At 46.3% G+C, this 13,038-nt stretch overlaps 2 protein-coding genes across 2 annotated transcripts in view; one reads left to right on the top strand and one right to left on the bottom strand.

Moving 5' to 3' along the window:
- Nucleotides 1-847: 847 nt before the first annotated feature.
- The window catches only part of T265_14088 (hypothetical protein), a gene marked incomplete at both ends in the record, with an annotated part of 62,993 nt that continues 50,802 nt past the window's right edge, over nucleotides 848-13,038 (top strand). The window contains 5 exons of the mRNA XM_009171983.1: nucleotides 848-918; nucleotides 3,442-3,880; nucleotides 5,839-6,718; nucleotides 8,496-8,881; nucleotides 10,707-11,546. Of these exons, the coding sequence (XP_009170247.1) occupies nucleotides 848-918; nucleotides 3,442-3,880; nucleotides 5,839-6,718; nucleotides 8,496-8,881; nucleotides 10,707-11,546 (2,616 nt within the window). The remainder of the gene's footprint in view (nucleotides 919-3,441; nucleotides 3,881-5,838; nucleotides 6,719-8,495; nucleotides 8,882-10,706; nucleotides 11,547-13,038) is intronic.
- The window catches only part of T265_06640 (hypothetical protein), a gene marked incomplete at both ends in the record, with an annotated part of 5,903 nt that continues 5,579 nt past the window's right edge, over nucleotides 12,715-13,038 (bottom strand). The window contains one exon of the mRNA XM_009171960.1: nucleotides 12,715-13,003. Within this exon, the coding sequence (XP_009170224.1) occupies nucleotides 12,715-13,003 (289 nt within the window). The remainder of the gene's footprint in view (nucleotides 13,004-13,038) is intronic.

Consider the following 13,038-nt stretch of genomic DNA (forward strand, 5'->3'; position numbering starts at 1 on the left):
TGGCGTGCTCTCAACACTGGGCACAGGATACATTTAGAAAATGTAGACATCCTGAGACGGGATTTGAGATTTACAGCACAGCGACTGGTGGCCGAGGCAGTGGAAAGCGCCAAGCATCCCAGTGTGAATAGAATAGAGGGGGTAGAACTTGCAAACGTGTGGAGAGTGTTCTTAGGCCAGCCGAGATACCACGAGGCGGTGTGCAGTTAGCAGCGAAATGGTCTGGGTCTAAAAGTCTAAAAGTAAGTAGAGTTAGATGCAATTAACCACCCCGCCCCCATCCCCAAACCAGTTGTCCCAGCACCCTTTAACGAACACAAGTGAAGGAAATCCGTGAACGACCCCAAAGATGAATTTTCCATCGAGGTGTCCTAGACTAAAAGGAACATCAGACTGAACACCCAGCACTGATCAACTCACTAGTCATAAGGAATCTCACAGATTATTTCCCTAACTGCCTTAAAACCCAATCAACCTGCTTAACTACTCCCTTGGCCTGACGAAGCTTTTGTGTCAAAAGCGAAACGTTGCCCAGCAATAAATCCACCGATTGTTTACCAAATCCCTCTGAAACAATCAAAGATTGTTATAACTGTACTTCTAGCGTAATCACAGAAGGTTCAGCAAGGTCGCGCTGGAGACCTGCGGTCTGGACCGGGCAGCTGGTGTGTGAAGGCCAATGTCAGGATGGTATATAAAGTGGTGTCGAGCTACAAATGGTCATTCCTCGCTTGCTCCGCTTGCGGTCCGGGTGCCCACGGGGCGCAGCACGCCGCCACCACGGTTGCAACGACGGTACGGCCAAGTAGGGTGGCTAAATGTGGTAGAATGTCATGCAGGTTCACAGGATGTATCCTCGGACGAACAGAATGTCGGTGAAGTGCGTTCTCACTGGAATGCTAATCAAAAAGGTCGACGGTAAGTTGATATTTTTGCGCACAATCATGCAAATTACGTCCGATTGCTAAGTGGATGCTGCGAACTGACGTGTGAATGCTCAGCAGGAGCGTGTTGTTTTTGGATTGTTGCGACATTCTAAGTCGTCCATGGAAATCCGAGACTATGTCCGGGTGAACTATTGAATAGACTTCACCGGTGATAATGTGTGGGTCCTGCGCGATAAAATACGCCGCTTGGACTATCCTGTATGTGATCTGCAGGGTATTCGAGATCCGATGCGCCCATTTGGACCCATGGCTGTGTCTGTTTGTGATGACGGGAGTTTGAATGTTCTCGGTCTTGCTTCCGTCCGTCTATGTGGTTTGCTAGCAAGGTATGGTGATGCGATTCAGGCAGATTCAACCTAGCACCTCCAATGCTACCAGACGCAGGTGTTGGTGGTGGGTGGGTTTTTCTGCCGTTAGATCCATCCCCTCTGGTCGTTTCCATTCCGTTGCCTTGCACTAATTCTTTTCCCATTTACTTTCCAGACACAACTGTGGAACACATTTTTAATGGTTCTGTTATTTGCTGGCAATCAACCATAATAAAATTATGTTTTCCTAAACTCGGTCTCATATTTCCCGACAACGCAAGCGTCACGGCAACCAAGGCATCCAGGCCTTGAGTTGAAGACCAGCTGGCGTATGTGAGAAAAAGGTGGCGTAATTTTCCGGTTTCGTCTATAGCCTCCGAGTAGTCCCGAAACCTTCTAAGACAACTTGGGGTCGCCTCTAACAGCATACGTTTAGCATTATGTACAATAGCCCGGCAGCCTAACTGTGCCTGAAACACTTATTGCGCTTCATGGGTGTTTCACGTCACGCGGTTACTGGTTGCGCAATCGACAAATATTATTCAATCCGAAGATTCTATGACAGGGGCGCAACGTCTGTTGTTACATAGTATGTAGAGTCGCCAACGAAAAGGGAACGAATGATTTCCAGCCACAACTGAGTTTCAGGGTTCAAAACCTACAGTTGTGACGAAAGTTGCTGTTGCTTTAGGTATAGCTGATATGTGTCGTCAACAGTCGCATCAGAAGTTTGTGGCAATAGTGGTATTCCAAGCTTAGCGTTCATTGCTCACTAAATACGTCAACAGCTGCATACATTATTTTGTGTACTCAGATGATTGGTACTCAGAGCTGCAGCTCTGGCCTAACCACAGACACTATCGTTGATTCGTTGGCTCCGAAGGACGCACCGGCAGTTCTCTCATTATAAACCAAAGTTAGGGCTGTCCATGAACACACCGGGTCTTGCACCTAGGGCAGTCAATGAATATATCGGGTGCCTTAGCTACCAAACAAAAATTCAAGGATACATGGCCTTCAATGGATTCATTGAGGGGAACATATACTATTACACCTAGGCTATTCCTTTAATTCAAACGAATAACGGTTTCATAATATGTGAACGATGCTGATTGCAAACAGCCAATACACCAGCGTCAGCTGCTAAATCTTGGCTGTTCTGACTAATTGCTTTTTGTTACCGCCAGTACTCCCAAATATCATCTTCCTTTGGAGATATAGTTAACTTAAGGAACAAAATATAGGATTACACTCTTTACGACCAAGCTATTTGAAGCTACCGGGAATCGCATACTCTTTGCGTTTATTATATTTGAAAAGCTGATAGCGATGTAAACTTATCAAGGACACAACGGCATCGTAATTCTTCGCTATGTTTGAGAGGGTCAATCCTAAACCACAAATCCGCCATGTTGCCACTTTTGAATGTTCCCGCCATCTAGGTATCAACCAATCAGAATGGGGATGACTCCGCAAGTCGCGTAATCGCGGCTAGAAAGCTACTGGGAACAAGCAGTCGTGTAGATGAAGCAGATGGCTTGGATATTAAATGTGAGCGAGTTAAAGAAGCATATCTCTCAACTTCCAGAGCTGTTTTTCCAAGCCACCTTCACAAAGACGCTGGACCTTATTGTGGTGTGACGGTTTGCGCACCTCAGTGACCCATTGAGCTACACTGGGGTTGTCCCCACGACACTCACCAGGTTGATCAATGGTTAGAGGTCTGACAAACAGTCTACTTTTCCTCCAGGTTGGGGGTGGGAGCATGTGGCGACAATCCGTAGAAATATTAATGCATTTGCATTTCACACCAAACACCGCTGCTTTGCGGTTAGGCTTTTGAGCCAAAAGCGTTGGTCGAGGACCCTAATCGTCCTCCTGTCTAGGTGCGGGCGCGCACACAGCGCTATTATGCTCACGTCTAACACATGTCACATCAGCCATCACGTGTTGCCATCAACTGAGTCGCCTTACTCGCTGCGTACAGCAGGATGGGTAAGCGAAAACAGGTTACTGGTGGCGCCCTTCTTTCCCTTTCACATACTTTCTCTTCCTCCCCACCTCATTAATAGCTCTCTCTAACACTTAGGACTGGTGACTCCGTTCGTCTTCCATCGATTTTGCGTGCAACGTCTGCTCGTCACATGGCACTGATATCCTCAGGTATCTCGAAATCAATCTTAAAGCATCGACGCCCAGTCTATCTGGCTGCCTTTAATGTCCGCACTGAGGCAAGCAGACCAACATGATGCTCTTTCTGTCGCACTGGACTTGCTCGGGATTGATGTGTGGTGTGTATCGGAAACAAGAATTCGTGATGCAAGCAAGGTGTTTGAACTAACCGCTCCATCAGTCTCCATTCGCTTCCGGCTACGCACCTCTGGTGATCCAGAGGCTGCTGTGGCGGGATGTGTACGGGTTGATATCGTCCAAAGTCACCGGATGGAAATAACCTTGTTTGACTGGATACCTGTTGATAATCACCTCCGCGCGGTTCGTCTGGCAACGTCTGTGAGGGAGTCTCACAAGTTGCTCGATGTCTGTCAATCGTATCTGCTTACGCCCCAACTGATTGTAGCACCGACGCCGTCAGACTGGTTTTACGACACTGAATGCCCTGTTAAAGTGAGCTAAAAGTTCAGATATCGTGGTGGTTGCCGGAGATATAAACGCACAATTGGGGAGGCTTAGCATATATGAGACTCAGTTAGGAGGTCGACACGGATTGGAGTCGGTACGTATACCAGCCCTCTTCGAACGTAACCTAATGACGAATTATCATACGTCAACTGAGAGTGAGCGTGCAAGCCGATAGTGAAGTGTTGTGGACACAGAAAGCCAAGAAAATGGAAGAGGCCAAGAAAGGCGACAATGCCTGAGGATTATTTCAGTTGATACGTGCGACCGGTCGCCGGAAACCGGTCAGCGAAACCATCAAGTCATCCTCATCATTGTCAGCTGTAAGAACCGCCCACTTGTCGTGTGGTGGTTCTAGCTGATACAATTTCGTTCACCGATGGTTCAGGGAGGTGGGGTAGATAACTGTGCATTGGAGGCGGGAGCTCATAAATTAGTGCGTAAATACAGCATTGTCACCTGCACTGTGTCACCTGTGGCGTAGGTATGGCCTCAGCTTATCTATCAGGGGTCGAGGTTACAATTCTGCGATGCGCTCCGTACTATTATATGGGTGATAAACTTGGCCTCTGCGCACCGAGGACGTCAAGAGACTTCCAGTGTTTGACCATCGATGTCTTGGTATGGCCTTTATCTATCAGGGGTCGAGGTTACAATTCTGCGATGCGCTCCGTACTATTATATGGGTGATAAAGTTGGCCTCTGCGCACGCACCACGTCAAGAGACTTCCAGTGTTTGACCATCGATGTCTTCGGAGCATTGCTCGAGTCTGGTGGGGACACCGGATCAGCAATGCTGAAGTACGTCGAATGGTTTTCGGGAGAAATAACTCACCCCTGATAGATAAACTGATCGCACTGCATAGGTTGCACTCTCTTGGCGACGTGCTGGGTATGGCACTCGACCGACTTCCTCGAAGGGCTCTTTTTGCAGAACCACGTGAAGGATGGAATAGAGTCAGAGGCGGACAAACAACGACTTGGCGGCGAAGTGTGAAAGCCCTTACCAACAAACTCAGCTGCACTGGTCATTGCCGTCTTCCTGGATGGCGGCCCCAAGGCGGGCCATATCAATGGTCAGAGACATTGTCAGACATGCCCCAGTCGTGCCCTAAATGCTGCTTATGCATCCAAATCATTGCTCTGAATGCATGACGCCCTTCCGGATCCTCCCACCCAAAAGCTTACTGACAACCCTGTATTACACACCACTTTATCCGCTCCCGCTCAATGCGCACCTACTTGCCCCATCTCCCCAAATCATCGATGAACGAAACTGTGGCAGCTGCAACCATTGTACCGCAAGTGGGGGGTTCTTACAGCTGATACTGATGATGGTGATGATGATGATAATGGTGATGGTGGCCGAGATGACCAAGTTCCCCTTGTGATATAAATCCCCTCACCAGATAGTCGTTTTATTCTGTCCCGTCCGTGTTCTCAAAGATGATTTAGTGTGTAACTGAAGAAAGAAAAGTAATCGCCAGTCTATTTGACCGATAGGTCTCCAGATATCTCGGAGCGTCACGGTGCTGTGGTTATCGGGCCTTGAAATGCTGCGACTTTGTCATTCCGGTTTGTCGTCCAACATCTTCGACCGCCTTTGGAAAACAAGGAAAAAGAAGGGGAGACATTTCTTGTTGATAAACTCAAATGTCCTTGTTCAGTTTCTAATTTTCTGCGGATGACATTTCTAGGTCTTATTTTGTAAATTCTAACTACTACTTTAACCTTTGCGTGTAATAAAAATCGGCTAAATTCCTTCACTTATCGCCTTTCTCAGGAGGCTAAGTAAAATTTGATTGTTCAACTGTATTCATATTTCATTATCAAACTTATTATTGATGTTTCAGCTCTGAATCGGCCAGATGGAGCAGGTCACCTGGTGTTTTGTTGTTCCATTGTATCCAATACATTTTCAAAACACCGTCGGAGCCGTAATGCAGCACGTCGCCTCATATGTAAACCGGTTTGTTCCCGATTTGAACGCACTTCTGGTAAAGTTTGAAAAAGAAACCTTACGTCTGTTGACTTCGGATGAGAATCCCGGTGTCTCACATTGTACACTTGTTCCCATCCGTCCGGAATTACCAACCTTGTATATCCGTGCGCAACTCGCCGTGTCTGTGTTTTCTCCGCGCGTTGGTATGCAGATGACAGCCACAGTCTCGGCCTTAATGTCTCGTTTGATCATATGCAAAACGGATATCCCAAATGTCAGTTTAAGTGTTCCACTTTGTCCGGAAAATGATGTATCCAACGCTAGCTTGAGTTCCGAGAAGAAGATTATGGATACAACAGTAAGGGTAAACGACGTCATTCGTGTTCGGTTGTCTGCGGTGTCCCTTCATCCGAACGTAGTGTTGCTTCGTGGTAACCTCATTGGTGTTCTCTCTAGTGACGCTGACCCGGTTCCAATGCTAGCTAGTAAGGATTTGCATAATTCGGGTGATGGAGGTGACAGTTTATTTGCAAAGGCAAGGAAACGTAGGAAGGCGATTTCACCGGATGTCTTGAAATCGAATGAAGAAATGGTAACCATCAAAAGTGAACCTGAACCCGAACAATGGATTCAAAAAAAGCGTCCTTTTACGGAGAATGAGCAGCCCGTGGACATGTCATCAGCGGACTCGAGTGATGTGATAGAACCACCAAAGAAAAAGAAACGAAAATCAGAGCTTGAATTGAGCTCCTCTGTTGTCGGTAGTTTGATCAAGCTGGCTTTACCTGCATCCTCGGACGGAGTACATGTTTCTGCAGAGGACTACAAAGTCATTGTTGAGACGCCCGTCTCACATACTTCATCTAAATCTTCCCCAACAACCAGTAGGACTCGATTTAAACAGGATGTTTCATCTTTCTACAATAAACCAGAGCCTTTTTGATACCAAACGGGAATTTTTTATTCGTTCTCTTTAACTTATTTGGATGTTAACTTGGTCACCTTGGGTTTTCGCGAATGACATAAACATGGTGTATATTTAGGATGTTCTGTGGGACAGGTTTTCTTGGGCACTCGGAGAACTACTACTCAGATTCTGCTGAGTTGCAGCGAAATTCTTGCTTGAAGCAGTTACTCAACAATTCCGCGCTTCCTGGTATTCCACAAAGAAAAGAGCAGTTTTTGAGCCAGAGAACCTTCTCATTCTAATTCAGTGCTTTCGCACTTCGAAATTAGGCGAATAGGTATGCTTCCTTATGTAAAAGCTTCATCCGCATAGAATTTCAATATCTGGATAACGCTTCTGCGTGACCAACTACCATCTCCTTTTTCCGTTTCCCAGTAGGACGCTATCGAGATAAGAAAGTGATGGATCGCATAAGTTTTACAAGCAGTCTGACAAACACGGACGACCAATTACCGGTCTGTACGGTGACGAGCTTCTAACCTGAGTGCCCCCGATATGTGTCGTATCCTAAATAGCTGCTCATGTATAGTCTATGTAGATGAACTCTGTTTCTGCTTTCACTTTGTTACTTCATATCGCCGCTTACTTCATTAAGTCAGTCGATTATGTATCAAGAAACCCTGCGAATAAGTTGTTGTTACGCACTCGACTTTTGTCGAGTTACACTATTAGATCCTATTCCTATCCACGTTTTTGATATGTCCACACATGTCCGATTGCCTGTGATATCTTTTTATACTTCCATTTATCCAAATAATTAGGCTGTGTCTATTATGAAACTCTGCTAAATGCGCGAACTGGATTCATCGATTCAGCATAATGAAGCAGGATCTACACTCAATAAATTTACGTAGGACGGGTGGTACTTGGGCGATTTCGTGCAGCTTTGAGCTGTTTTATGAAGTAATATAGTCAATTTTACGTTAGTTAGTGCAATTCAGGAGTACACTTACATTTATTCAGTTTGTGCACGTTTTTTGTAGCGACAAAGCATAATTTCATCGAAATACAATACCTCTATATCTCCGGTGGTTCAAGCCTAAGTGGACTATAAAGTACCAGTGGGATAATTTCCAGAATAAATTTGCTTAGTGGCACCGAAGTGGCCTATGGAGGTGGCCGTTTGTCGCACTAAATAACGGCGTCCTGGTCCTTTTTGATTGCCCACCTCGCTTGAATGTTCAGTTTTAACTGATGGATCAAGTGGATGGAGCACGAATCTACTGACCGGAAGGTCCGTGGTTCGAACCCGACCTCTGCCACTCGACTTCCCCTGTCTAGGCTTGGGCGACCTGGCAATATCCCAGCCCTCGTGCCTCCTTCGTGTGGCATGGCAGCTAGGCACCGAAATGGTGCTACAGCTGAACGACCTACGTCTAACACATGTCACATCAGCCATCACGTGTTGCCATCAACTGAGTCGCCTTACTCGCTGCGTACAGTAGGATGGGTAAGCGAAAACAGGTTACTGGTGGCGCCCTTCTTTCCCTTTCACATACTTTCTCTTCCTCCCCACCTCATTAATAGCTCTCTCTAACACTTAGGACTGGTGACTCCGTTCGTCTTCCATCGATTTTGCGTGCAACGTCTGCTCGTCACATGGCACTGATATCCTCAGGTATCTCGAAATCAATCTTAAAGCATCGACGCCCAGTCTATCTGGCTGCCTTTAATGTCCACACTGAGGCAAGCAGACCAACATGATGCTCTTTCTGTCGCAATGGACTTGCTCGGGATTGATGTGTGGTGTGTATCGGAAACAAGAATTCGTGATGCAAGCAAGGTGTTTGAACTAACCGCTCCATCAGTCTCCATTCGCTTCCGGCTACGCACCTCTGGTGATCCAGAGGCTGCTGTGGCGGGATGTGTACGGGTTGATATCGTCCAAAGTCACCGGATGGAAATAACCTTGTTTGACTGGATACCTGTTGATAATCACCTCCGCGCGGTTCGTCTGGCAACGTCTGTGAGGGAGTCTCACAAGTTGCTCGATGTCTGTCAATCGTATCTGCTTACGCCCCAACTGATTGTAGCACCGACGCCGTCAGACTGGTTTTACGACACTGAATGCCCTGTTAAAGTGAGCTAAAAGTTCAGATATCGTGGTGGTTGCCGGAGATATAAACGCACAATTGGGGAGGCTTAGCATATATGAGACTCAGTTAGGAGGTCGACACGGATTGGAGTCGGTACGTATACCAGCCCTCTTCGAACGTAACCTAATGACGAATTATCATACATCAACTGAGAGTGAGCGTGCAAGCCGATAGTGAAGTGTTGTGGACACAGAAAGCCAAGAAAATGGAAGAGGCCAAGAAAGGCGGCAATGCCTGAGGATTATTTCAGTTGATACGTGCGACCGGTCGCCGGAAACCGGTCAGCGAAACCATCAAGTCATCCTCATCATTGTCAGCTGTAAGAACCGCCCACTTGTCGTGTGGTGGTTCTAGCTGATACAATTTCGTTCACCGATGGTTCAGGGAGGTGCGGTAGATAACTGTGTATTGGAGGCGGGAGCTCATAAATTAGTGCGTAAATACAGCATTGTCACCTGCACTGTGTCACCTGTGGCGTAGGTATGGCCTCAGCTTATCTATCAGGGGTCGAGGTTACAATTCTGCGATGCGCTCCGTACTATTATATGGGTGATAAACTTGGCCTCTGCGCACCGAGGACGTCAAGAGACTTCCAGTGTTTGACCATCGATGTCTTCGGAGCATTGCTCGAGTCTGGTGGGGACACCGGATCAGCAATGCTGAAGTACGTCGAATGGTTTTCGGGAGAAATAACTCACCCCTGATAGATAAACTGATCGCACTGCATAGGTTGCACTCTCTTGGCGACGTGCTGGGTATGGCACTCGACCGACTTCCTCGAAGGGCTCTTTTTGCAGAACCACGTGAAGGATGGAATAGAGTCAGAGGCGGACAAACAACGACTTGGCGGCGAAGTGTGAAAGCCCTTACCAACAAACTCAGCTGCACTGGTCATTGCCGTCTTCCTGGATGGCGGCCCCAAGGCGGGCCATATCGATGGTCAGAGACATTGGCAGACATGCCCCAGTCGTGCCCTAAATGCTGCTTATGCATCCAAATCATTGCTCTGAATGCATGACGCCCTTCCGGATCCTCCCACCCAAAAGCTTACTGACAACCCTGTATTACACACCACTTTATCCGCTCCCGCTCAATGCGCACCTACTTGCCCCATCTCCCCAAATCATCGATGAACGAAACTGTGGCAGCTGCAACCATTGTACCGCAAGTGGGGGGTTCTTACAGCTGATACTGATGATGGTGATGATGATGATAATGGTGATGGTGGCCGAGATGACCAAGTTCCCCTTGTGATATAAATCCCCTCACCAGATAGTCGTTTTATTCTGTCCCGTCCGTGTTCTCAAAGATGATTTAGTGTGTAACTGAAGAAAGAAAAGTAATCGCCAGTCTATTTGACCGATAGGTCTCCAGATATCTCGGAGCGTCACGGTGCTGTGGTTATCGGGCCTTGAAATGCTGCGACCTTTGTCATTCGGTTTGTCGTCCAACATCTTCGACCGCCTTTGGAAAACAAGGAAAAAGAAGGGGAGACATTTCTTGTTGATAAACTCAAAAGTCCTTGTTCAGTTTCTAATTTTCTGCGGATGACATTTCTAGGTCTTATTTTGTAAATTCTAACTACTACTTTAACCTTTGCGTGTAATAAAAATCGGCTAAATTCCTTCACTTATCGCCTTTCTCAGGAGGCTAAGTAAAATTTGATTGTTCAACTGTATTCATATTTCATTATCAAACTTATTATTGATGTTTCAGCTCTGAATCGGCCAGATGGAGCAGGTCACCTGGTGTTTTGTTGTTCCATTGTATCCAATACATTTTCAAAACACCGTCGGAGCCGTAATGCAGCACGTCGCCTCATATGTAAACCGGTTTGTTCCCGATTTGAACGCACTTCTGGTAAAGTTTGAAAAAGAAACCTTACGTCTGTTGACTTCGGATGAGAATCCCGGTGTCTCACATTGTACACTTGTTCCCATCCGTCCGGAATTACCAACCTTGTATATCCGTGCGCAACTCGCCGTGTCTGTGTTTTCTCCGCGCGTTGGTATGCAGATGACAGCCACAGTCTCGGCCTTAATGTCTCGTTTGATCATATGCAAAACGGATATCCCAAATGTCAGTTTAAGTGTTCCACTTTGTCCGGAAAATGATGTATCCAACGCTAGCTTGAGTTCCGAGAAGATTATGGATACAACAGTAAGGGTAAACGACGTCATTCGTGTTCGGTTGTCTGCGGTGTCCCTTCATCCGAACGTAGTGTTGCTTCGTGGTAACCTCATTGGTGTTCTCTCTAGTGACGCTGACCCGGTTCCAATGCTAGCTAGTAAGGATTTGCATAATTCGGGTGATGGAGGTGACAGTTTATTTGCAAAGGCAAGGAAACGTAGGAAGGCGATTTCACCGGATGTCTTGAAATCGAATGAAGAAATGGTAACCATCAAAAGTGAACCTGAACCCGAACAATGGATTCAAAAAAAGCGTCCTTTTACGGAGAATGAGCAGCCCGTGGACATGTCATCAGCGGACTCGAGTGATGTGATAGAACCACCAAAGAAAAAGAAACGAAAATCAGAGCTTGAATTGAGCTCCTCTGTTGTCGGTAGTTTGATCAAGCTGGCTTTACCTGCATCCTCGGACGGAGTACATGTTTCTGCAGAGGACTACAAAGTCATTGTTGAGACGCCCGTCTCACATACTTCATCTAAATCTTCCCCAACAACCAGTAGGACTCGATTTAAACAGGATGTTTCATCTTTCTACAATAAACCAGAGCCTTTTTGATACCAAACGGGAATTTTTTATTCGTTCTCTTTAACTTATTTGGATGTTAACTTGGTCACCTTGGGTTTTCGCGAATGACATAAACATGGTGTATATTTAGGATGTTCTGTGGGACAGGTTTTCTTGGGCACTCGGAGAACTACTACTCAGATTCTGCTGAGTTGCAGCGAAATTCTTGCTTGAAGCAGTTACTCAACAATTCCGCGCTTCCTGGTATTCCACAAAGAAAAGAGCAGTTTTTGAGCCAGAGAACCTTCTCATTCTAATTCAGTGCTTTCGCACTTCGAAATTAGGCGAATAGGTATGCTTCCTTATGTAAAAGCTTCATCCGCATAGAATTTCAATATCTGGATAACGCTTCTGCGTGACCAACTACCATCTCCTTTTTCCGTTTCCCAGTAGGACGCTATCGAGATAAGAAAGTGATGGATCGCATAAGTTTTACAAGCAGTCTGACAAACACGGACGACCAATTACCGGTCTGTACGGTGACGAGCTTCTAACCTGAGTGCCCCCGATATGTGTCGTATCCTAAATAGCTGCTCATGTATAGTCTATGTAGATGAACTCTGTTTCTGCTTTCACTTTGTTACTTCATATCGCCGCTTACTTCATTAAGTCAGTCGATTATGTATCAAGAAACCCTGCGAATAAGTTGTTGTTACGCACTCGACTTTTGTCGAGTTACACTATTAGATCCTATTCCTATCCACGTTTTTGATATGTCCACACATGTCCGATTGCCTGTGATATCTTTTTATACTTCCATTTATCCAAATAATTAGGCTGTGTCTATTATGAAACTCTGCTAAATGCGCGAACTGGATTCATCGATTCAGCATAATGAAGCAGGATCTACACTCAATAAATTTACGTAGGACGGGTGGTACTTGGGCGATTTCGTGCAGCTTTGAGCTGTTTTATGAAGTAATATAGTCAATTTTACGTTAGTTAGTGCAATTCAGGAGTACACTTACATTTATTCAGTTTGTGCACGTTTTTTGTAGCGACAAAGCATAATTTCATCGAAATACAATACCTCTATATCTCCGGTGGTTCAAGCCTAAGTGGACTATAAAGTACCAGTGGGATAATTTCCAGAATAAATTTGCTTAGTGGCACCGAAGTGGCCTATGGAGGTGGCCGTTTGTCGCACTAAATAACGGCGTCCTGGTCCTTTTTGATTGCCCACCTCGCTTGAATGTTCAGTTTTAACTGATGGATCAAGTGGATGGAGCACGAATCTACTGACCGGAAGGTCCGTGGTTCGAACCCGACCTCTGCCACTCGACTTCCCCTGTCTAGGCTTGGGCGACCTGGCAATATCCCAGCCCTCGTGCCTCCTTCGTGTGGCATGGCAGCTAGGCACCGAAATGGTGCTACAGCTGAACGACCT

Source organism: Opisthorchis viverrini (assembly GCF_000715545.1).
Source record: "Opisthorchis viverrini unplaced genomic scaffold opera_v5_142, whole genome shotgun sequence".
NCBI lineage: Eukaryota > Metazoa > Platyhelminthes > Trematoda > Opisthorchiida > Opisthorchiidae > Opisthorchis > Opisthorchis viverrini.